Genomic DNA, 13,416 nt, shown 5'->3' with positions numbered 1-13,416 from the left:
ACAGGCAGAAAAGCCCATGAGGTTCTTATCACCAGTTAACCACCAAAGAGCCAAATTGAAGCTCTGGCTCAAGAGGAAGAGCCTCTTGGCCTTGAGTTCAAGCCTGAGGAAAAGCAGAAGAGGGGAGAATGAGCGAGTGAATGAGCAAATGAATTCTTCATTATTTTCCAGGTACTCACCTTTCTTTCTCTTCTCATCCCTGTGCTCAGCTCTCTTGAGTAGTAGAAACAGAAATTCACAATTACAATGGCTTACAATCATATTTCTTCTTCTTTCTTTCTCTGCCTGTTCTGGGGCTTGAACGCAGGGCCTGGGCGCTGTCCCAGAACCTCTCTGTGCTCAAGGCTAGTGCTCCACCACTTGAAGTCACAGAGCTACTCCTGGCTTTTTCTGAGTATTGGAGATGAGAGTCTCACAGACTTTCCTGCCCAGGCTGGCTTTGAACCACGATCCTCAGATCTCTGCCTCCTGAGTAGCTAGGATTACAGGCATGAGCCACTGGTGTACAGTGTTGTTTCTTATTTATTCACAGTGATGTTTGCAAGTTATTTATCTTCAGTTGTACTATGAACTTGCCCTGTAGAAAACCTAAACAGGGCAGTGAGTCTAGACGTAAGAGCCTGTTTTATTCGCTTTGTTTTCCTGAGTGGCACGTTGTGTACCACTATGTTTTCCCAGTAGAAGAGCTGTCAGAGGATAGAACTCATTGTCTGATGTGTGGTGGCTCACCAGGGTAACCCTTTGCTAGTAATGTTCAATTCAGAATTTTAGCAAAAGTGAGGCTGGGGTTTCCCCCCTCCATCTATCTATGTGTTGAGTACTTATCACTTTTAAACTGAGTTTTAGCTCAAATTAGATCCTAAATTTTCTCTTTGAACAATGCCAGATTTCTTAGTTCAGGAAATAGTTGCAAACTGAAATGAATAAATGACCACTTAAATATTTTGTATAATAAATTCTAAGTCATGAAGTCTGGTCATTTATCCATATGTTGGGTGAGCAATGGTGTGTGCTAGACAGACCGGGAAATAGTGAACACACAGTCCCGCAGGATTCAGGGAACTGATGGAATTGGGAAGCAAAGACGATCGGCAAGTGGCGAGCATGATGACAGGATGGATAGTCCTGGGTACCAGAAAAACAACAGCGACCACCGCCCCAAGTCCCCAGAGCCTGCAGCATCCTTGACAATGATGATGTGGCTTCATTTTGTCCTCCTTTCCTTCAGTTTAAGGTTTCTTGGGCTCCCAGAAGTGCCTTAAGCTTAGGGGTGTTTTAGGTGCTTGTTTACTATATAAATAATATCTATATAGAGATAAAAATTGGAAGAGGAAAATTGCATCGGGAAGCTTACCTAGTAGGAAATTAACTGGCTGTCATTCATTTTTTCTAATGATGCTTTGATTCCATACAGTCCTCACTTAATAAGGTCAAATGATTGTGACCCAGAATCAACAGCTTCAAAGTCTGCTATGAGATAACAGTGCTTGATGCAGAATAAAGGAAGCAAGACGATTAAGATGTTGATATCGTTAGACAAATAAACAGATGAAGGATTTCCAATGGGAAGGTAACAGGGTATTCTCAGATGGTTTATGAACAAAGTGGAATGCTGAGGGGGATTCTTTAGATTCAGATATATATGCAATATTTTTGACACTATTACACTTAAGAACACATAGCAGTTTATGTTGGATCAGAAATAGATAAGAGGGCTGGGAATATGGCCTAGTGGCAAGAGTGCTTGCCTCCTACACATGAAGCTCTGGGTTCGATTCCCCAGCACCACATATATGGAACACGGCCAGAAGGGGCGCTGTGGCTCGGGTGGCAGAGTGCTAGCCTTGAGCGGGAAGAAGCCAGGGAAAGGTTCTCAGGCCCTGAGTCCAAGGCCCAGGACTGGCCAAAAAAGAAAAAAAAAAAAGAAATAGATAATATTAAAATTCAATCCTCAATATTAAATGGCATATTCAAGTTGCCTCATTATAATTTTGACATGTTGAATTAATATGTGCAAATATTAAACTCATTAATACTAGATAGATAATCATGATATTTATACTCGTTATAATGATGATTGCCAGTGTTTATTGAGTGTGTCCTGTAAGTAGCCACTATTTTGAGCCTTTCATAGGTCTTAATTCATTTAATTCTAATTATCCTGTGAGGTCCCTACTGTTACTATCTATGTGTTACAGAGACGAGGGTCCAAGTCCTAGAAACGTTCTCTCTCTTGTCCAGTGATGTGCATTTTGGGCTGGGGAATGACTGGGTCAGTACAGAGGCTCTGTGAAGCCAGGGCTGTGGGATTCAATGCTGGCCTTCAGAAATTTAGAGACGGAGAGAAGGAGGGCAATCAGACAGAGGGATGACGTGAAGTTCAGACATTTCCCTCACACAGAGAAGACCTTGAGTAGGGAGTGGGTAACAGAGTGGGTGGAGAAGCGGATTCTGTTATCTTACACAAGCTAACTCTACACTATAGCTAGCTTACTGGGTTGGGGGAGAGGGTGCTAGAGAGATGAAGGAGTGGGAGAGAGAGGAAGAGAAGGAGAGAGGTGCGAGAGCAGCAAGGATCTCCTGTCCTACCTGGTCTTTCCAAGCACTGAAGCTTGTTGGCATATCATAGGACACCTTAAGGTCTCCATAACACTGAAAATCTGGCTTACAGATGACTACGAATGGGTGGCCAGACCTTTCGGTTTTGAGAATGTGAAAATTTAGGTGTCGAGGGACACCAGGAAAAAAACGTTAATGACTCACAATAACATTCACTATGTTTGATGTAGTGTCACTTTCATCCGTTTATCAGGGGCCTAATACTAATTAGGATGCAAAATCAAATAAATGATCCTATTCTTAAAATTAGGACTCAGTTCTGAGTGTAGGATTATTAGTATGTTGTTGCTGTTAATCTTGTTATACTGAGGCTCTAGCACAGTGTGCCACATGTGAGTTCAGTGGCAGTAGGAATTTTACTAAAGGACCACTTTTGTTCTAAAGCACAGCTTTGCTTCTCTAGTCACATTGATGTCCAGTGGAAGGGGTGACTGGTCAAGAAGCACTGAACACTTAGATGGACATGTTAAATTCTAACCCCTTTGTATAAACTTTTGAAGTTCAGAAAATGAAAACGAGAAAAAGAAGAGTTTAGTCATGGGGGAAAATTATTACAGGTACTTAGAAACTGCTTTTGCTTAAAAGCATTGACTTACTTGAACCTACAAGTGTCCAAATGGTGACTGAAAGCAGGATAAAAAAAAATTGGCATCTCTCCTTCAATTTTGCATATCTTCTTTGCTCAGCCATTGTGTCCTGCATTCACCTTGGATTTCTGGAACAACAAGTTTGATGGATAAACATCTTGTGACATCATCACCACAAGGCCCTAATCTTGTCTGTTGGACCTGTGACCGTGCCTCTGCCAGAGACTGCTTAATTATGCATATCCCTTCTGCTGCTCCATTCGCCCTCTGTTTAAATAGTAGCTCATTCTAGTACCCAAAAGAGGATCCGAAATGTTTACTCTCTTTCTTCCCTGACATGAAAGTGCACTGATAAATCTTCTTTCCCTGAAATCAACAACAGCAAAAAGGTTCCATATCATATGATCAGTTTTCTAAAGATTAAAAAAAAAAATCTACAAGGAAATATGCCAGAGTACAAGTAGCAGATTTTTGTTCTCTCATACTTTTCTGTGCTTTTCAAGTGTCCAATGGCAATATATATTATGTTTCCAAAATAGTGGAAACACAACCAAATAGGAAAGCTAACTTTTCAAGAGCCACATCGTACCCCTGCTCACTTGTCAACAAATCTCTCCACGTCCCGAGTTGGCCCTCGGTGGTTGCGTGTGATCTGACTTCACTGTTATCCGCTGTCTTTCCCCTCTAGATTCCATTTCTCATTACATTTTAGTCTATATTTCCCACTACATAAATATGCTTAAACTATGCTATCTTAGTAACTAGACAGAGCTCTTCCAAACTGTGATTTTCCTTTGGGTTCACTCTAATTCTAGGCCTTCTTTTTACAGCAAAGTTCTAGGGAGAGTACTTTAAATACTCTTACTCAATTCATTGCAGTTGGGACTCTTCCTTTACAGCAACACTCTTAACATTGCTGTTGCCAGGAAGACTTTCTTCTTGGAGTTCTCTGAAGCATTTGGCATCATTGCCATTTTCTCTTTAAAATTCTCTCTTTGGTTTTCTTTCTTTTTTTTTTCTTTTTTGGTAAGTCATTGAGTCTTGAACTCAGGGCCTAGGTGCTCAAGGCTAATGCTCTACGTCTTGAGCCACTGCCCTACTTCTGGTTTTCTAGTGATTAATTGGAGATAAGAGTCTTATAGACTTTCCTGCCCAGGCTGGCTTTGAACTGCGATGCTCAGATCCTGAGTAGCTAGGATTACAGGTGTGAGCCAGTGGCACCCAGCTTCTGTTTTGTTTTGTATGGCACAGTTATAATGACCTAAAGTAGTTTCTATCACGTACTAAAAGCCACAAGCCATTTCTACATAGAGAGTGCTTGTGATCTTCGTTGTCTATGATAGGTTGTGATAGAGTGAAGATGTTCAGCCTAATTATCTGCCTTAGGAAGTCCACGCATGGTTACATAATGACTTTCTGAATCCTGCCCAGCTTTTCTATCTCTTTTGACATTCTCTTCCTCAGCTTTGTTTTTCATTCTTTAACTTCTTATTTTCCATTTCCATTGTGGGTTCAACTTTTATGATACCCCACTAAGACTGGTCCTCTTCCAATGGCTTTGGTTCTGGAACATCCCATCTCTGCCATGAATTCAGCTCCAGGCTATCCATTTCCCAGCCCAGGTCTTTCTGGGTCTTGGAGCCTACAGGTCAACAGTGAGACAGCTCTGTTCTTGTTTTTCTGTAGCTCTTCACCTTTGACATGTCTATATAATAGAGATCGTTGTGCTTCTCCTTACAGGTCTGTCTTCACTGGATCCTTACCCTGCCTGGATGTCATGTACTAGCCTTCTCTCCCTTGCCTCCTTGTCTATTTATTCATTTGCTATACTATAACTCACCAGCACCTTTGCAGTAACCCTCCTGATCACGTCCCTGCCTCATATTTTCACCCCATCTTACATCTCACTTCAGGAATGGTCTTCATAGTGTATAATTCTCATCCAGAGTTCTGATCCAGCTCAGAATTCTGCATTGGCTTCTCATTGCCGCCTAGAGATGCAACCTGAAGGATTTGAAGTGTGGTTTAAGTGGGAGACGGCTTGCCAATGAGCATAAAGCATCAGTCACCGAGTTCAAGTCCTGGTCTCAGACCAAAAAAAAAAAAAAAAAGATACAACCTAAACTGTTTTTTTTTCTTTCTAGTATCTCAGTCTCCTCCCTTCTTACCTCTCTTTCTCAGTCCTACCACCTTCCAGCATTGGGCATTCCATGGTCCCAATATTTTGGACTACTATGAATTCTCAACTCTATGACTTCCTGCCTCTCTGCCGTATTTCTCTTAATACAGAATGCTCTATCTGTGCTGGTCCATTGGTCCATTCTGTCCTTTCTGTGTCAGCTTAAATAGTGCCACTGTGAGAAGCCCTTCCTGATTTCTTCCAGGAAAGACTCAAGTGCCATTTTCCATGTATCCTCTCTGCACTTCTTATAAGTATTTTATTGTGTTATAGTTATCTATTACACTCTTTCTCAAGCACTTAACAATCTTAGACCAGGCATTTCTTTTTATTTATTTATTTATTTGTTTGCTTATTTATTTATTTATTTATTGCCAGTCCTGGGGCTTGGACTCAGGGCCTGAGCACTGTCCCTGGCTTCTTTTTTGCTCAAGGCTAGCACTCTGCCACTTGAGCCACAGCACCACTTCTGGCCGTTTTCTATATATGTGGTGCTGGGGAATCGAACCGAGCCAAGTACTCTTGCCACTAGGCCATATTCCCAGCCCCTATTTATTATTTTTACTATGAATTATAACCTATCCAGAAGCACATTAACCAATATTTAGGGATAGAGAATAAACAAAGTAGACAGTTTATTTGGGTGGCTACAGCAAGATTACCAGAGATGCTGTGGCTTATAAGCCAGAGAAATTTATTTCTCATGGTTGTACAGCTGTGAGTTCAAGATCAGGGTGTGGTGATTGGTATCTTGTGAGGGCTCCTTCCTCACAGATGACCCCTTGTCGCTGTGTTCTCATGGAGCGCAAAGGTGAGGGAGCCCGCGGCTTTCAGCTGTGTATTTTATTATGGTACTAATACCATGCATGTAGCCTCCATCCTCATGAAGTAATTGCCTTCAAAGTTTCACCTCCTCGTAGTATCACATTTGAGGGTTAGGACTTTTGAAAAAGTAATTTTATTGTTGTCGTTGAGGTGCTTTGCAGAGAGGTTACCATTTCCTGAATCAGGTAGTAAGTCTATTTCTTTCTTTGGAAGATGTCTGGGAGTTAGGATTTTAAGATATCACTTGGGGGGTATGGAGGGGACACATTCAGGATAATAGTGGTAACTATTATCCAGATAACGGAAGGGAGTCTACTCGGTACCAGAGGAGGCAGACCCCTCTTTCCTGATACCACCCCTTCACTTTCATCATAACTATATTTTCTTTACAGCTCTACAATCATATGCAGCCCTACTCATTGTCACTTAGTTTTTTTTTTATTGGTTGTGGAACTTCATACAAGTGTAAACATGTGTGTATTCTGTTGTTTTTCCTTTCCTCTTCTTTCCTTTCCTTTCCCTTCTCTTCCCTTCCTTGCCCTTTCTTTTCTTTCCTTTATTTGTGCTGTTCTGGAGCTTGAAATTGGGACCTAGGTGCTGTCCCTGAGCTCTTTTGCTCAAGGCTAGCACTCTACCACTTGAGCCACAGCTCTGCTTTGGAGCTGGGCTGGCTTCAAACTGCAGTCCTCAGATCTTAGCCTCCTGAGTAGCTAGGATTATAAACCTGAGCCACCGGTGCCAGGCTGTTGTGTTTTTCTTGCATGAAAATTGTCTTGGTTAGATTTCTCCACAAAGCTATATATGACTACGTTTCTTCCTTTATATTGATGTATAATCGTGCTCTGTGATGTATGTATATATGATATATATGTGATATGTGCTATATATAATAAACATTTAGATTATTTCCAGTTTGTGTTCTTATAATGCTACAAATATCTTATGATATGTGTGGCATAGATCCAGGAGTGGAAGGGCCTGTTATATGTGCCTGTGTATATCTTCAACTGTATCGGATAATGCCACTCTGTTTTTTGAAGTAGATGTCACTGTTTACATAAAACACTAATCTTGAGAGTTTCCAACTCTTTGCCAACATGTGGCATCTCAGGCCTTAAAATATTCACCCATGTGATGGTGTGTATGGTATTTCACTGGGCTCTTATTTTCCTCTTAGTAATAAAGAGGGTGTCTTTTCTATATTTATTGGTGAGGAACAATTCAAATCTTGCTCACTTTTCTAATGGGTTTTTTGTCTTTATTGCCTTGTAAACATTTGTATAAGATACAGGCTTGAGCCTGTAGCTGATCATATGCATTGAAAAATAGTATACCAGAAGATTATAGACACTCAATTTTTATTGATTACAGTGATTTTTTGTTCTTTAGTACTAATGAGCAAGCAGAAGCAAAATAATTAAAAAGTAGAAATAATGGTCTATCCTAGTTCAAATGACTCCTTTCCTTCTCTTCTCTCCAGGTGTCATTATTGTCCCCAGTGCTGGAGTTGGTATTGTCCTGGGAGGCTACATTATAAAAAAACTGAAACTTGGTGCAAGAGAATCAGCAAAACTTGCAATGATCTGCAGTGGTGTGTCTTTGCTGTGTTTTTCAACTCTGTTTATTGTTGGATGTGAAAGTATTAATCTAGGGGGCATAAATATCCCTTACACAACAGGGTAAGTACCTCTGCAGAGCCCTCCTGTGTTGTGTGATTGAAGGGGAGAGCCCTGGGTTGGGTCCATACTGGAGTAGATTCTGATCCTCCCTCTCAGCTGTGTCTGTGGCTCTGAAAGCAGAGTCCTTGTTTCTGGAGGGAGGAAGCTATTGTTTTGCCTCAGTTTATGTCTCAGGCTTCACAGTAACTTCTATAGCTTTTGATCTCATCTGTAGATGAGACAGGAGTGCTTGTAGAATTGAGATCTTTTATTTGTAACATAACATTTTGAATGACCGATATGTTCACACAGCTTATAAAAGCCTCAAATTCAATGAAAATACAATGCACCATGGAAAAGCATGCTTTTACCCAACTTCTACATTCACCTACTTCTCCTTGTTCCAACCAAAAGATGAGCAAGTTAATCACTTACTCTTTGTGTGTATGTACTGAGGCTTGAAATTAGGGCTTGATTGGCTAAAGGCTGGCTGGCACTCTCTTGGGCCACAGTTCCGTTTCTGGCTTTCTGATAGTTAATTGGAGATGAGAGTTTCACAGACTTTCCTAGCTGAGCTGGCCTCAAACTATGACCCTTAGATCTCAGCCTCCTGAGTTGCAAGGGGTTACAGGTGGTGGCTGCCCTCTCCTGACTTATTTTTAATGGGAATCCTTTCAGAGTAAGAAACTACGAATGCATATTGAGAGAGTCTTCATTTTATATCCAACACAGAATTTTATAGTTATTTTTCTGAGCTTCTTTGCTATTTAGCAATAAAACTTAGAGGTCTTTCTGTACCATCAAGTGAGAATATGAATCACAGTTTACCCTTACACTGCAGTACTGCATGCCAAGCGTTTGTTTAAATGCCTTATGTGTATTAACTCATGAATCATTGGGGCAACACTGTTAGGTAGGTGTTTTTGCTGTCCTGCTTCTACAGATGACAAAACAGATGGACAGGGCACACAGGTTATTTATTCACTATTTAGTAGTGTCAGCTTCTCTGAGATTTACCCTCTGCTTAAACTAAGGGATCCTACTTTTCACTTTTTACGTATTATTATTATTTTTTTTTGGCCAGTCCTGGGCCTTGGACTCAGGGCCTGAACACTGTCCCTGGCTTCTTCCCGCTCAAGTCTAGCACTCTGCTACTTGAGCCACAGCGCCGCTTCTGGCCGTTTTCTGTATATGTGGTGCTGGGGAATCGAACCTAGGGCCTCGTGTATCCGAGGCAGGCACTCTTGCCACTAGGCTATATCCCCAGCCCCTCTTTTTACGTATTCTTGTCTTTTGCTGTGAGATCCTTTCTTGAACCTTGTTTTCTATTTACATATATTTCAATTTTATACATAATATACATTTATTTTTAGTAACGGTATATGATAAACTTTATATATACACATAAGCATTTTGAAACAGGATTTCAGTATGTAACCCAGGCAGGCCTTGAACTAGCTATGTAACCCAAGCTGGCTTTTATTTTGATATTTTTTTTCTTCATTGAATTCTGATTGTTTCCTGATGTTGTTTTAGAGAGTAATATATTCTCAGACTTCTGTACATAGAGTCTGAACTTGGTTTTTACTTGGTTTCTCTGCCTTCCTTACCATTTATCATTTGGTTTTTCAGGGTCGTTTTTGCCATTTATCTATTCTGGGCCTTGGAGGCTGGCAATACTCCATTTAGTATGTCTCAGATTCGTCTCCTCCTCAATTCATGACAGAGATATTTGTGAGCATCTAGAACAGAACCGTAGCTTTTCAACACTTGCAGTTCCTTTAGAGAGAGATTTCTGATGTGTCTGTCCTGTGTGAGGTCTCTTCTGGTTTAGATCTGGGGCGCACAGATGAGGATAGAAGGCCCCGTGTGTAACCAGTTCCCCCCAGGTGCCCCACTGTCTTCCCCTCTGTCTCTCCCTTTGCTCTTTCGCTCCAGTTGAAGCACAGAGTTTATGGGGGTTCCTCCAGGCCAGCACCCTGCTCTGCACGCCGCCCCCCCCCCCCAGCCTTGTCCCATAGACACAAACCTTTCGACTCACCATTTTCACTCTTACCTGCGTTGAGACTTTCAAAGCCCTTGCTTCGCACGTTCCTCTCCTGCCACTCCTCAATCAAGGGCTTCTAGACGCTAGTGGCACGACTGGGGAAAATTATGTAATTGTGCTGATTGGCTCCATTACAAATTTACGAGTTCCAATCTTAGCAGGACCTCATCTTTGCTGAACAATCCATTTACTTCACCCAGTCAGCTCTCTTCCCAAGCCCATGGTGATAGCTTTTTTTTTTTTTATTTTTGAAATTTCCCCAATCCTTTTCCTTGAGTCCTCATTTGGTTTTGTGTAGTGGACAACCAATTCCGTGTTTGTGAGAAAATGGAGCTAGGGAGGATGAATCCTCCGAGGGTCTCCCCCTTCTCCCTTCAAACTCTGTATATGCTTGTTTTGTTTTTGTTGCCAGTCCTGGGCCTTGGACTCAGGGCCTGAGCACTGTCCCTGGCTTCTTTTTGCTCAAGGCTAGCACTCTGCCACTTGAGCCACAGCGCCACTTCTGGCTTTTTCTATATATGTGGTGCTGAGGAATTGAACCCAGGGCTTCCTGTATACAAGGTGAGCACTTTACCACTAGGCCACATTCCCAGCCCCCTCCCTTCAAACTCTGTTGTCTATGATTTTTGAAAATAAGTATTGACTACTGACATTATGGTTTTCTTTTCAAGTTAGAAAATAGACATTGTGGTTTCCTAACTGTGTTATCTAGACAAAAACATTTATCTACTATTGTTGTGTTTTGGTTTCCTCAGATGTAAAGTTGATGATAATGTCAACTTTCTCTGGTTATAAGGATAATTGAAATAAAGCATACATTGTTTAAATACATTTGTGAAAATAATACAGAAGGGCAAAACCCTTGTTTGATTTTGATAGTTTCAAAGCTGAAGCAAGCTTAAACTATGAAAATGACAAGGGGGTACACTGATGGCTGTTTCTCTAGTCGACCTAGGGTGTCGCACGCGTGTTCACATTCACCCTTCGCTGGCTGTCCTTGCCGGTCTCTCGTTGGAAGAAAGAACACGAGAACGGTAGATGAAGGATGTGAGTCCAAGACAGGCATCTACTCCATGGTAGGCCTGAAACCAGATCCCAGTTCAGTGATTTCCTGTCATTCTTTGTAGTTCTTGAAGTGCTGGTGAAGAAAACAGTGACATATTCTGAACACTCTTTTTGTTTGTTTTGTTTTTGCCAGTCCTGGGCTTGAACTCAGGGCCTGAGCACTGTCCTTGGCTTCTTTTTGCTCAAGGCTAGCACTCTGCCACGTGAGCCACAGCGCTACTCTGGCCTTTTTTGTATCTATGTGGTGCTGAGGAATCGAACCCAGGGCTTTATATATGCGAGGCGAGCCCTCTACCACTAGGCCGCATTCCAGCCCTTCTGAGCACTCTTCTGTGGCAGCAGTGAGCGTAGCACCAGTGAGCTTCATGGTGAATCACTTGCCCTCCTTGGCCTTCCTGTTCATCATTTCATCTTGGGGAGATTGTGGTAGTTGGTCTGAGGAAGAGTCCTCAGTAAGGCTGATATTTGGGCCACATAAGTTCTCTCCCTCCTCCTCTCCCTCTCCCTCCTCCTCTCCCTCTCCCTCTCCCTCCCTCTGTCCTTCCCTTCCTCCCTCCTCCCTATGTGCCAGTCCTGGGGCTTGAACTCAGGGCCTGGGCACTATTCCTGCGCTTTTGTTTTCACTCAAGGCTCTACCTCTCCACTTCTGGCTTTTTGGTGGTTAATTAGAGATTAGAATCTCACGGAGTTTCCTGCCTGGTCTGGCTTTGAACTGTGATCCTCAGATCCCAGCCTCCTAAGTAGCTAGGATGACAGGTGTGAGCCACCGGCCTCCAGCTTAGACCACATCAATCTGAAGTCTGGAAAGTAGGCGGTATCCCAGTCCCGCCCATTACAAACCAAACTGTCTTTTGACATTACTAAATGTCCACGGAGGGCAAAATTGCCCTAATTGAGATCCAGTAAGGTAGAACAATTTTTAAAGGATATCTAAGCTTTAAAATATTTTTATACTAGGAGCTTGGGAACATAATGATTATCAAAGCCTTGTGATGGTTTGTCTGTGGAGTGACATGAGTGAATAACAGAATTTATTTGACTTTTGCCCTCCCCTCCCCTCCCCTCCCCTTCCTTTTTCTTTTGGTGGGTCTGGCACTCTTCTAGTCTGCTTCCTGAGGGCTAGGATTACAGATGTGTTCTGCCATACTTAATCTGGAAGGCTTTCTTGATAGTACCTTAACACTACTTTGCATTTGTTTCTCCCATTGAAATTTAAGGACTCCATTGTGAATGTGTGAAGGAGACCACAGGAGAAAAACCTTACCTAGGTTTATAGATGGGCAGAGAGTGGGCTTTGCTACTGGATAACCAGTACTGACATCGTCATTACAGATAAGTCTTGGCACTTAACAAGACATTTCTCTCTCTCTCTGTCTCTCTCTGTCTCTCTGTGTCTCTCTGTCTCTGTCTCTCTGTGTCTCTATGTCTCTCTGTCTCTCTCTTTCTCTCTCCCTCTTTCTCTGTCTCTCTGTCACTCTCTCTCGGTGGTACCAGAGACTGAACACAGGGCCTTATATCTCCTAGGCAAGCAATGAACCACTCGAGCCACATCCCCAGTCCTTTCTTCTTTAGTTAATTTTTCAGATAGGGTCTCACCCCTTTGTCCTGGCTGATGTGGGCCCTGATATTCCTCCCACTGCCTCTTGGGTAACTTGGATTGTAGTCATGTGCTGTCACACTCTTCACCGCCATTTTATACCCTCCCGCTTTGTATCCTTTCTTGACTCTTTTTATTTGGTGCCTGAGTTGATTTTCCTAGGGCTTTTCATAGTGTGCATTTCTTTGTATCATCCTGTGATCTCATGGAAAAACACAACCCACGTCATTTTCCCTCATCCTGGAAGGCCTGAATGGAAAGCAAGCAGCTTTCTTCTCCAGTTGTCAGAACCAAATTGGGGGTGTGAGTCCTAACCAGTCTTCTTTGGAAATCAAGTTGTTCTGGTTTTCTGGTGTGGGTGTCTTTCTTAGACAAGGTATTCTAAAACAATCAAGGCCCTTGGTGAATGGATTTTATATCGATAACTGAGATTGGTGGGAGTCCATGTTTATGCACATAATACATAATAATGATGTTTTTGACTTGATGCCGAAAAATATTTTCAGCTCAAGAAATTGATAAACATTTGAGATGAAAAATATGCTGGTTATACTAATTTGATCATTGCATAATATTTATTTATTTTGAAACAGCATGGGGTACCTCATTTGTACAAATACTCTAGGCTAATTGAAAGTAAGCTGGTGCTGAGAGCTAGTGGCTCATACCTGTAATCCTAGCTACTCAGGAAGCTGAGATCTGAGAATTGTAGTTTGGAGCCAATCTGGGCAGAAAAGTATATGAGACTCTTATCCCCAACTAACCACCAAAAAGCCAGAAATGGAGTTGTGACTCAGGTGGTAGGTAGCGTGCCATCATTGAGCAAGAAGGCTACGGGG

The 13,416-nt window shown here is 42.1% G+C and overlaps 1 protein-coding gene across 1 annotated transcript in view; it reads left to right on the top strand.

Moving 5' to 3' along the window:
* Positions 1-13,416, top strand: part of Slco5a1 (solute carrier organic anion transporter family member 5A1) — a 122,722-nt gene that overhangs the window by 95,235 nt on the left and 14,071 nt on the right. Inside the window, exon 6 of the mRNA XM_048358677.1 lies at positions 7,691-7,889. Coding sequence (XP_048214634.1) covers positions 7,691-7,889 — 199 coding nt within the window. The remainder of the gene's footprint in view (positions 1-7,690; positions 7,890-13,416) is intronic.

Source organism: Perognathus longimembris, chromosome 12 (assembly GCF_023159225.1).
Source record: "Perognathus longimembris pacificus isolate PPM17 chromosome 12, ASM2315922v1, whole genome shotgun sequence".
NCBI lineage: Eukaryota > Metazoa > Chordata > Mammalia > Rodentia > Heteromyidae > Perognathus > Perognathus longimembris.
This window is presented reverse-complemented; position numbering and strand designations above follow the sequence as displayed.